Source organism: Ammodytes marinus, assembly GCF_949987685.1.
Source record: "Ammodytes marinus genome assembly, chromosome: 2".
NCBI lineage: Eukaryota > Metazoa > Chordata > Actinopteri > Uranoscopiformes > Ammodytidae > Ammodytes > Ammodytes marinus.
The window spans coordinates 29092503-29104867 of record NC_137231.1 but is presented as its reverse complement, the minus strand read 5'-3'; the positions used below and the strand labels follow the sequence as shown (position 1 = coordinate 29104867).

General features: G+C 38.7%; 1 protein-coding gene across 1 annotated transcript in view; it reads right to left on the bottom strand.

The window, feature by feature from the left end:
• slc4a4a (solute carrier family 4 member 4a) overlaps positions 1–12365 on the bottom strand; it is a 56358-nt gene extending 43993 nt beyond the window's left edge. The window contains exons 1-2 of the mRNA XM_080042712.1: positions 12278–12365; positions 3739–3918 (exon numbers count right to left, since the gene is read on the bottom strand). Of these exons, the coding sequence (XP_079898838.1) occupies positions 3739–3918; positions 12278–12350 (253 nt within the window). The 5' untranslated portion in view covers positions 12351–12365. The remainder of the gene's footprint in view (positions 1–3738; positions 3919–12277) is intronic.

The following is a 12365-nucleotide window of genomic DNA, read 5'->3' as shown; positions in this document are numbered from 1 at the left end:
TAACCCATTTTAAAAGGTGGAGTCAGCGATTCTGGAGAACGCCTCTTGTCAAAATAACTGTGTCCAAATCAGTACATAGTATCTCTTCAGGATCCGCTACCTGTTAATTAAATGGGTAAATTGAACCTATTCTTTTTTTTTTTTTTTTAAGATATTTTTTGGGCATTTTTATGCTTTATTGATAGTGCAGAGAGACAGAGGTGAAATGGGGCAGAGAGGGGAGTGACATGCAGAGAACGACCACGGGCAGGAATCGAACCCGGGTCTGCTGCTGGGCCCGGCCCGGGAGGGGGATGCCTTACCAACTGAGCTAAAGGCGCCCCCAATTGAACCTATTCTTAGTAGGCCTACATGTCATCAAGTGCTGCCTGGCATTAAAGCCTGCAAGCTATAAATAAAGCATTAGGAATCGTTGCCATCCTACATGGCTAATGCAGTTTAGTGTATTGGGACTGGGGTTAGGAACCAGAGGGTCGTTGGTTCAAGTCCAGCATGGGACAAGTCTTGGAGTAATGTGGACTGGCAGCTGCAAAGGGGCTTGTTAACCTCCTTGGCATCTTGAGGTGACCCTTGACTTATAAAGCACTCTCTGTGTGTGTGTGTGTGTGTGTGTGTGAGTGTGAGATGACAACACAACAGTGAAACAGTTTAATTTTCCCCCAGGAGGGATTAATGAAATAGCCTAAATGTCTTTTTCTCCTAACTGTCACAGTGTTTTTGTATAATCTCTGCCAATAAGATTATTTTGGTGTTTTTCTAATTCTAAGAACTGTTTGTCTTAACAAAACCTCCAATCTGTCCTAGCTCACTGCAGGTGGGCTCAGACCCATACTAGCATTCCTTACGAGTGCTATTTTCCTTTTGGGGGGCCTTGTTTATTTAGTTTTTTAGAACTGCAAAATACAGAAAAAAAATCTGTTGCTGAGAAATTGCTGCCTACGGTCCAATTATTTTTATGTGATGTAGCGTAATTTCCCCCTATTTTCTTTGCTTATTCAAGTGTTCCTGGAGTCGTATTAAGTTATTATATAATGCTGCACTTTGAAATACTTCCCTATAAAAAGCTACCGTCTATTATAAGAAACTAAAAACGTTTTCGAAAAAAAAAAAACAGTTACCAGCAGAGACCAATACAAAATTACCTTTGGCATCACATACAAAGTCTGTTTACATGCAATATAGTAAATGAACCACTGACTGTCTGGTCTTTGTTTGTGTTTTTTTCCCATTTCACTCAGCACCTTCATTCCATAAAAAAAAATGTACATGATGGCAACAGCAGTTAAGCTAGTGTATGTCGCCCATATGAACCAGCCAGCAGCGTACCTCGGTGTTGACTGCTAACAAAACGTCAACGCTCACAATATCGTGCCGACGTAGTCACTTTTCCATCAATGGAGATTTACCAATGTTGCTGTAAAGAAACCGTGGCGTCCTAGTCTGACGTAAGGGATCATGTACTGTATGTGTAATGCACCTTCAGTTGGCACTCCCAATTTCGTTGTATAGGTGACTGTACAATGACAATAAAGGCTATCTTATCTTATCTTATCTTGAAAAGTTTCAGCAAGTGAAAAAGGTTGGAATATTATTAACCCAAAAATACAGTGGATCCATAAGCTTTGGTTAGTAAAACTGCATCTCTGCCAGGTCGGTCTAAATGTTAAATATCCAGACAAATAAACACTGGATAAAGGTTAGGGATAGGGTTAGGCTTTAAGAGAGAAAAAAGAGAGAAAAAAGTCTAAAACATCTTCAGGGATCTAAAATATAGTTTACCCTTCACACTTTGTATGGGTAACAAGTGTTTTCTTATAAACCCATTGTGTAAAAGCCTAGAAGAAAAATACTGAGGAGCCAAATATTTTCAATTTGACATGAAAAACACAAACAGTCGTCTCACCTCAAATTCAGCAGTCCAACTCCAAGGAAGACTATGTAGGTGACCTCTGATCCCAATTCTGGATATTTACATACCAACATTTCATAGACAGCGCCTTCTGGTTCCGAGATATAACGATTGTGACAACCAACCCGTGTGACAAATTACCCCGTTCTCCCCTACAGCATTATGCTTTACCTTTAGGCCTCGTAAAAAAAAAGTTGACATTTCTCACGTTGAACTGCTAACAACTCATGGACATACTCAACCTTCGACAATAAGTTAGTTAAAATAAGTTTTGCTTGAATTTAAAAGAGTGTCAAAAGCGCTGTATTAATGTCACAGTATGGCTAAAACTAAATGTACAAAATATACACACATTCTCAGACTACACTGCTCTCATGCTTCCCAATTCAAACATCTAAGAACGTGACATCTTAATCCATGACATAACATTAATAATCTCTTCTCCTGACACTTTGGAAGGTTATTACTGGTACAAGAAGCTCAATACTTCCGACAATGATAAAGGTACATGCCGCAAAAAAATCTATAAAAATGTATTTAGCAAAATATGATATACAGTATAACCTGTAATATAACAATCAGTAGCAACAAGCAGATATGCCCATCCCGGCAGTAATCTATTCACTGATTGGATTTATGTCTTAAAGAAAATCCCAGACAATAAATGATCTGCGGACATTGTGAAATGGTGTTCCGGCGTATATATATATTCCCGTCCCCTTGTCACATCTCCACTCGTGTTTGAAAATGACGTAATGTTCTAGAAAATGACAGCGGCTGGAACGCCTCATTAGAGGATTTCAGAGAACGGAAGGAAATGTTAAGCCTTATTCACGGAGGACCACTGTCACACATGGACATCATTTAATCAGTAGAATGACCCTTCTATCTTGTGTTCAAAATAAATGACTGCATGTTGTACACCGAAAACATTTGGCTTCGGACCTTTGACGGCTTTGAGCGAATGTCAGAGGTTCAGCCAAAGTGTGATGTCACATTTTCATATATCCGATTTGATTGTTATTACTTTGGCATGAACTGATTTTAGTGACTAGAAAGGACTCAATAATATTTAACACGAAAATACATCTCGCAACCTCCTTCACCTGGTTCCTTGGGCCACTTTAAGGGTACTAAATTGTACTGAAGTTTCATTTAAAGAAAGGTTGTTCTAAAATCACTGGACATCTACAGGTTCTAATCTTAAAGCAAAGAGTACTTTGATATAACGCCCTTTCAAACCTTAACTCGAAAATGACAGAGACAAAACTATATCCCATATCTCAAGTGGCAGTCACCCGATGTAACCTTTCCCTAGATCCGGCCGCGGCTTTTTGTCCAAGTGTCTGTAGATAACACTAGCTGCACCTCGGAGCGCTTCTTACTTTTACTTTTACACTTACATTTGTACCGTTGTAAGAAGCTCCAGCTAGCCTACAAAGACTGAAGGCACTTATAAGATATGAAAAGAAAATGCTTACACATCCTGATCTAACAAAGACAAGATACACTTTACCACCCAAGGACAAAAAAGCACAGGAAGCCACGACTAGTTCTCCAGAGGCTCGTATCAGCACTAGTGCAATTAGAACTAGAGTGAGTAGCCGAATGAACTTCCAAACACACTCGTCACTCACAGGGGGTGGGGGGGGGGGGGAGGGGCGTGCCTAGTCTATTTCTGGCCCTCGTAGTATAATCCGAATCAGCAACAATTTGCTCTAGTCACTCACGGGAGCAGTTTTAAAAGGGGGGCGGGGGGGCGACCTTGGGAAAAAGACAGACAAGAGCGCTAATCGGCGCTGACGTTGTGAAGTCCACCAGGAACTTACTTAGAGGTTTGAGGATGCTGCTGCTGGCCTCCTCTGTGTTTTCCGTGTCAGACTTGTCAGAGGCGTTCTCCGTCAGCTTCTCCTTCCTGTCTTTGTGGCCGCCAGTTTTGCTGCGACGGTGGCGCCGCCGACGCCGGTAGCTCTTGGGCACGTGCACGCCGATGTAAACGGTGTGGTGACCTGGCGGGTTAAAAGAAGAAGAAATTACACATGAATGCTTTTGACACTGGATTTAGATGGCTTGTTTTTTTTATTGTTTTTTTTAATGCAATCTTTACATTTTTATAGGTGTTCAGAGGTGTTTTCACTTGTTGTTGCTTCTCTTACTGTAAAATGCAATTTTATCATGGCCTCATTTTTTGTGTTTTTGTATGCCCCTGTCAAGTTCTTTGAATTGTCCTTATTATGCTATTTTAATAAACTTGCATCTTCTTGTCTAGTCTAGGGATGGGACCGATCCAATCAAATATTAGTAATGGATTCCAACCCAATGGAACCTTATACGTAACACAGAAACAACAACATATAATAATTGTGATATAATGATAATCAAGAAGAAAAAAAAGCTCTGGTATTAGAATCAGAACCGGCAGATATCAAAATCAAGGAAGTATTCTAAATCGGATCAGAATCAACTTCAGTTGATTGCATATTGTAATTATTTTTCATCACATTACACATTTCAATTTAACTTATCTACTTTTTACTCTCTTTTCTATTTTAAATATACAGTGTTATATTGCACAGAAAATTCCTTGCACTACTTAGTATTTAGAAATTGTCTTATGTACTGTAAATATTGTTTATGTTTATCTTATTTAACTCTATTTTAATTTAAATTTTATCGTTCCAACTGCACTGTGGGGCAGAGATAAACGCCATTTTGATTCTGATGTACGTCTTGCATATCAGAACTGACAAGAAAAGACTTTGACTTCCTATGAAGCAGAAACAATAATACATCATGATTTGAACATTTCCCTTCTTCAGAATAAACTATTGAAATACTAACATCGCCCTATACCTATCCTGAACACTTGTCAATTCAGTTTAAAGAGGGAACATTCTCACGTCTATAACACAGTGTATAGCAGGGCACGGATATGTATGGAGTTGTCAGTACACTGTCAAAGCAAATATTTGGAAGAAGTCAGACATAGCAGTGAAAAGACTGCTCGCATGACTACATCCCTGTTATACATTTTGGGACATTGCCAACAGGACGTGCGGTTTTACATGGATTTTGGGCGCTTTATGGTCAATAATGTCCTAATGTCAGTTTTCTATATATAACGTACTATGCATGGGAATCTAGATGTCAAACCCTCAACAGTTTAACATGTCCAATGTGGTCAATATGATAGAATACTTTGTAGGTTGACAAATTGTTGCCCTTCAGTTCCAGGGTTACGCTGAAGTGATTTGATATTGTATTTCAAGTAAATATAAATTATTATTGTTAATTTCTTGACTTCATTAAAGGTGCAATGTGTAACTTTGGGTGTGTCAGAGAAGTGAACATTTTCTAAAGGTATATTCTCATAGCTCATAGAACGAACAAATTTAACTCGAACAAAATTGGAACCCTAGAACACTGTTTGAAGTTAGAAAGCTTCCTGAAAAGTTAGGTGTTGTTGTTGACAGCAGCAGGGCCCTGCAGTTTTGTTTACAAACATATTCTAGACTTACGTTTGGTTCCAGGTTCCTCAAAATAATTGAGTTTGGATTTACGATGGTAGAATTATTCAATACTAAAGGAATACATGTAGAGAAAATATGTTTAATAATCTAACCCCAGGCTCTGTGAATGTAAATAAATACCCTACCCTGAAACTGCACACTGCTCCTTTAAATACCTGCATACATTTCTTAAAAGTTTAAATGTCCAATTTCGCCTAGAAAATAAATGGAAAATCCAACCATCTTGACCACATTTCTGGTGTTTAAACAGAGGATAACTCCAAAAATCAACATTTCACACAGTAAGCATCAAATATCCTCCTGAAAACAAAAGGCTCTATATGCAATTAGTGTCAAACGTTGCCTTCTGCTTCTAGCCGGGTGAGACTGAGCCAAGCACTGACACATGACCCAACCAGGAAGTACTGAAAACCCCTTCCACACAACAAACAATGATCTTGATTCAAACACAACAGCGTTCATTATTCAGTCAGTACTACAATGCCTTGTTCTCTAGGACGGGTTCATCTAAATTCACTGACACCGGCGGCTCAGCATACCAAGCTAACACTGAGCATCTGACAAGAGGAAGATTTAATATGTTTTGAACGGACCTAGATGCTGTAAATTTTGAGGGAATGTTTTGTTTTTTATTTTTGGATAAATTTGGTTTTCAGAGTTAAAAAAAGAAGGAGTGCAGTTAAGTTGTGGAGTGGTGAATAGATTATAGACCTGTTGTTTAATACTAGATGTCAGCTTTGAGCTTGTTAGTTAGTTAATAGCATAAAAAGCAACAGTTTAATTTGCTTTGAAAAAATGGCGTTTAAAATATGTCGAAGAAATAAGATAGATGCACAGATTTGGAGAGACCATTCCAAATGATATGTGTCCATGGTTTCACTGTTTATAGGTATGTGTTTGAGTGGAATGAACATTTTTATTTTATTCTATAGGTTAGTGACAAAAAAAAAAAAATTTTATTAGAGCATTTCCATTCATTAGCTTAAAGATGCTGATTAAAGAAAAAGATTGGAGTGGTCTTTTAATTTTTTTCAGGAGCTGTATAACAATGGAGGCCAATGAAGAAATATTTGGTTAAGGAAATTATCAAAGTAATTTACCATTCTTTGGGTCCATCAGTCTACTTAATAATTAAAAGAGTGTCAAATTAATTTAGTAATTTTCCCCTCATATGATACGAGGTTGAAAAGCAGCTTCACCCCCATCACCACCCACACTAGAGCTGCTGCCCATTTGGCTTTAGTTTCAACAAAGATGGAACCTCGCCAGTGTTTATGGGAAAACATAAAAACACTAAATCAATCATGCCCGTCCAGACACTGCCAGCATAGTGGAACAAGACATACAAAGTAAAAATAAAAAACTGAATCATATTTAACTCCAGGGGGGAAAAAAACTCTAAAGTTGGTAAAACATGAGTAAATAAATGGCATTTTGGATTGTAGTTGATGCAGTCTGTGTTTGATATTTTTATACACCGTAAAACATAGAAAAGTTAGGGAAACTAAAAATTTCAAGGCAAATGTCTTCATTAGATTTTCAAGTGTTTTAGGCCAACATATTTTTTTTTAAGTTTGAAGGAAAACTGCCTACATTAGAGCCAACTAATTATCTTCTGTTGAAATAACTTACCATTCATATATAATGATGATGAATGTATCTTTCATATGTACAAAAAGTTCTACATCCTGAGAATTTCATACAATAACAGTTGCGCCAACTCATTCTCGTCATACACAGAACAAGCTAAATCAAGTCGGTCAAAATGTTGATTCAAACATAAATCGTGTTGAAACTTTCTGAAAAACATTCTGATCAAAAAATAATAAGCTAGTGCAACTTTTATTTTTCGGGAATTCTTAGTAAGTCAAACTCAAAACCTGAAGTTGCATTACACATGCATAATACGTTATCTAAAAAAAACATAATAAGTTAGCTCAAATATGGGCCGTTAGCGTGACGACAGTTGCCTTGAAATGTTCATTTTCCCTAACTTTTTTTATGTTTACATTGTACAAGATGTTCAAATAACTACATCGATGAGAGTCGATTTTGTAAAGCCTGTAACTGACATGTACGTTCTGTAACTGCCTAACCCTAACCCTGTCTGGGTCACGGTCCAGTAGATAGAAAAAAACTCTTAAACATTTACACCAAGTCGTGACATGAAAACTCCCCTCACCTATTCATTACACAGAAACACAACAGTTTGAAACGCTCTTTACACCCACTCACACACACACACACACACACACACACACACACACACACACACACACACACACACACACACACACACACACACACACACACACACACACACACACACACACACACACACACACACACACACACACACACTGTTAGATTTTTGGAGAGCCCATGTACAACCATGTACATCACCACCACCTAACAGAAAGTTAGAAAGTAGCTTTACATAAATTCCCAGTATTAATTGTTTACCTCTAAAGTGGTTTATTAAAGCTGTGGTGCGTCACTTTTGTCAACCCCCATGAGGAGTTCTGAGTAAAACAACAACACTGTCAACACATGATGAAAGCCTTCGGTGGTCGTGCATGGATTTTATTCCTAGACTGTACGTCCAGGTTTTTTTTTTTTCAGCAGTAGAATCAACAACTGAAGTGCAGGGCGCTTCTTGAGCTGCTGCACCAGTGTCATAGGGCCTCAACAGTTTGTAAACGCTGCCATACTGATTAATACAGAGAGACTTTTGTGGAGCTGATAGGATTAAATGATTAGGTGTCAACTCATTTGGCTATGGCTTGAATAACACCGGCTTTCATTGATGTGAAGTTACGCGCTATAGCTTTAAGTAACATTAGTTTCGACTGTTGACCCAAAATGCTATCTAATTGGCCGTACAGCAAGTGGGCATACAACAAGCAGATGGCCGGACAATGACAGAGGACAGAGACACAAGGAAAGGCCAAAATAAATAAAGACAGCGTGAAGACGTCTCGCAAAGGCCCGAACAACAACAAGACAGACGGTGAGAGAATGAGTGTGAGGAATAAAAAAACAGTCGAGTCAAGGGACTGTAAAAGGAAGATTTGCACACTGCCCCGAACAGCTTTGTGTTACCACTTCCGATGCTTTTTTTTTGGGGGGGGGGGGGAGAGAAGAAGTTCTTTTTGGGGTTAGTGCTGTTGTGTTTGTTGGGACGTTCGTTGAGCTCACTAAAATTTCTAAGGAGAGGCAAACGCTGCTGCAAGTTTCCCCGGTAACCGTGTGCCGGGGTCCCAAAACCCAAGTCGGGAGGGTGGCAACGCGCCACGTAGCACTGACAGCATGCTAATAGGAAACAGCTTTAGAGATATAGTGTTGTCGGAGTTGGGCAGGGGACGGGAGGGGGGGCTTTAACCATGAAGAAATTAATCACTCTTCCTAATTACATTACTCAAATGCAACAGGCAACATCTTAAAAACTTTGACCCGTACTTAGAGTATATTTTTTGATTTATAAAATGAAAAGGGGGGGGGGGAGTGGGGCGCTCGTGTTTTAGTGGTAAGAGCACCCCTCCCACCCCCCATATAGAAAAAAAAGGGGGGGGCGAGTTATTAGTTAGTTATTGCTAAATTTGCATTTTTATTCAAACATATCTGAAAAAAGTTCTAACACAAAAAATTATTGTTTAAATGTTAGAAAATCGACTGGCAAAGTTTCACAATGATATCTAGGAGTTAAAAACGTAACCCCATTGCCCTGCAGTGTCTCGCCGTAACATCACATGCCAGATAGTGAATGTTTTGGTGCATGTGTTACTTATTTATCTATCTTGATCATTACCACTGTCTGTGACGCAGAGTTCAGATACCAAACACTGAGCTTGAGTGAAAGTCCCCGACTGATCAACGACAGATAAAAAGATACATTGGCCATTGTACCAAAGTACACTTTATATCGTTTGCAATGTGACAAATATCAAGCCACCTCATCTCTCTCTGTTCTGTTGTATCAGTCAGCCTTTGAGTGGAGCAGGGGGGGAGGAGACTGGGCACAGTGGAGAGGACACACACATACACACACACAAACACACACACACATATACTCAACGCACACACAAGCCCACACACAAACAAGTACACGCACAAAGAAGAGCACACACACACAAACAAACGCACAAACACACACACACACACACACACATACAACACACACACACACACACACACACACACACACACACACACACACACACAAAAACACACACACAGCTGAGAGGCTGGTGGTTATGCTTAGGAAGTGAGACAGATTGCAGCAGGGTTCAAGCTGAGGTGACACCTGACAAAGACACTGCAGTGCAAATTCCATTCTTGACTTTTTTGTTTTAATCATGTGTAAAACTCAGTTACTTTAGAAGGACATAGCAGTGGTTCTTCATGTTACCTTCAAGTAATATAATCTTTCTAATATATACAATTCCTTGTTTTTCCTTGTAAGGGAAACAAAACTAAACTAATTTACTACAAATTTGATAAACCTTATTTCACATTTAACAAACCATGCATACAGCCTTTCTGTTTTATATAAGTTTGTGTACAGTGTGATCAATCCAAATCACAATTATTGCATTATTGCTGCAAAGAAATGCACTGCTGATTTGAAAAAACTTCTCTGCATTACATCATAATGTAACTTACAGTAAGTTTCACTGTGATGGATTCTATTACTTCTGTTTCAAGAGTTGAATAGATTTCTATTGTACATGAATGAAATGGAAACCAATTGTTGCCTGTAATGGAACAGCAGTATCTATAGTAGAGGTACTGTATAGCCGCCCCTTTAATATATGAAAATATTGGAATGTATTGAAAACAATGAATTTGAACAGCACAATTTCCCAATTCAAATTCAAAGCTCCTCAGATTCTCTGAACTCACTAGCGACAAAGAACCAGTGATGTAACCCTTTTGAATACATCCGCCAAAAAGAAACAAAACAAAACACTATGTTCTTGGATGGTAAGACAGACTCAGTGCCAGGCAGGCGCTTTAATATGCTGGAAGACGACCCAGAAACTCCTGATTCTGGTCGCACACTGATGACATCATCACCATGTCAACCTAACCGTGGCAACAAGAAGCATCATGAGCGGAGAGGAGAGGAGAGTTTGAAAAAGAGAAATGATATTAATTCTAAATTAGTTTAACTTGTTAAAGGTGCTTAAAGGTGGAGTCAGCTATTCTAGAGGACGCTTGTTGACTTTATCAATTTAGTCAAAATGAGTGAATCATGTTCACGATCCACTACCTGTCCGTGCTGTGGACGCGCTGAAAAAACTTGTGTGTTAATACTCAGAATAGGCTCTGTAAACTGGTATGTAAACAAAGGGTATGTAAGCAAAGGGGGCCCACTGTATCTAGCAACATGCCCGTTTACAGAGCCTAGGCTGAGTATTAACACTGGATTACTTTTCAGTGCACACACAGTACGGACAGGTAGCCTATCGTGAGGAGATATTCATTGATTTTGACCAAAAAGTGATTTTGACAACAAGCAGAATAGCTCCAGAATAGCTGACTCCACCTTTAAGCTTTTCTCTCTGTCCTCTAGCTCCCTGGTGGGGGATTAGAGAGGTAAACACAGGATCAAATATTTTGTGTTCTACTTCTATCCCGTGGCATCAAGCTGAAACAGGTGAACGTCACAGTGTACGTCTGGGCAACGCATGATATTGGGCAGTCTCCAAAAAAGGCTTTATGGTGAGGCCCTTCCTGTTTACCACGATGAGGGCTCTTATTTTGAAATGAGAAACCAATTCAGACGCAATTCAGTTGATACAAATTTGGGGAAATAACGGGAATTGAAAGACAGGGTAGGTTTTAAATAGCATTAGTTTTTTTTGACAAATTACGCTTACTTTTAACTTCATCTCCTTCGTAATATTTAACCAGATATTGGTATATTTAATATGCTTTATTGGGTTTGTATGAGTTGAATGGAATTTAATATCATATACAGCATTTATTCATTATAACTTTGAGCAAATACAATTACTTTCAACATAAATATCATGTTAAATATCATGTTCATCAACATATTATGGTCACGGTGATGTGCAAAATTAGAACTTAAATTTGTAACATGACTTGTAACCATAACAGGCTATCTATTATTTCTATGAGGTATCTTTGCATTTACTTGACACTTTCTATAAACACTTTGTATTTTATATGTTTCACTTATTTTGTATTAATTGATTTGTGACTGTAACTTAGTTTGGAGCAACCTTGCCAAATACTTTGCATAAAGTTCAATCATATCTTATCTTATCTTAGAGTCAGTGACTTGAGAGTAAATTATTTTGATCACATGCAGAGACGGTAAAGTGATAGTTCAGTATGTTTGAAGTGGGATTGCATGATGGGCTACTTAGGCATAGTTAGTGTGTTACCTTATGGAGATAGCGATCAGTCCATACACTAGGAGTTTAGGGGATATGTTGCTATAGCAGAGGTTAACATTGTATTGTTGCATTTATATATGTGGGAGAAAACGTTTTTTCTTCTGGCCCCATCTGCAACAGTACAAGGCGGAAATCTGCCCTAAACCTAAATATACCTAAGTACCCCATAATACACCATAATACACCGCTTCAAAATGACTGAACTATCCCTTTAAAGTGTAAAGGAATGGTTGTGTGGTTGTGGTGTAGTGGAGTGTCCTCCCCCATAGAGGCTCAGTCCTCGTAGCAGCAGACCCAGGTCGTTCTCTAACCATTTTCATCCCTGTCTCTCTAAACTAACTAATAAAAAAGCAAAAAATGCAAAAAAATAAAAAATAAATAAAAAAGCGCACTCAAAAGGTTGAACTTACCCTCTACCTCCTGCTCGTCACACATGTGCTTGAGATGGGACGCCCCCCGGTCCAGCACCGCCTCGTCCTCCATCCTGTAGTAGTAAAA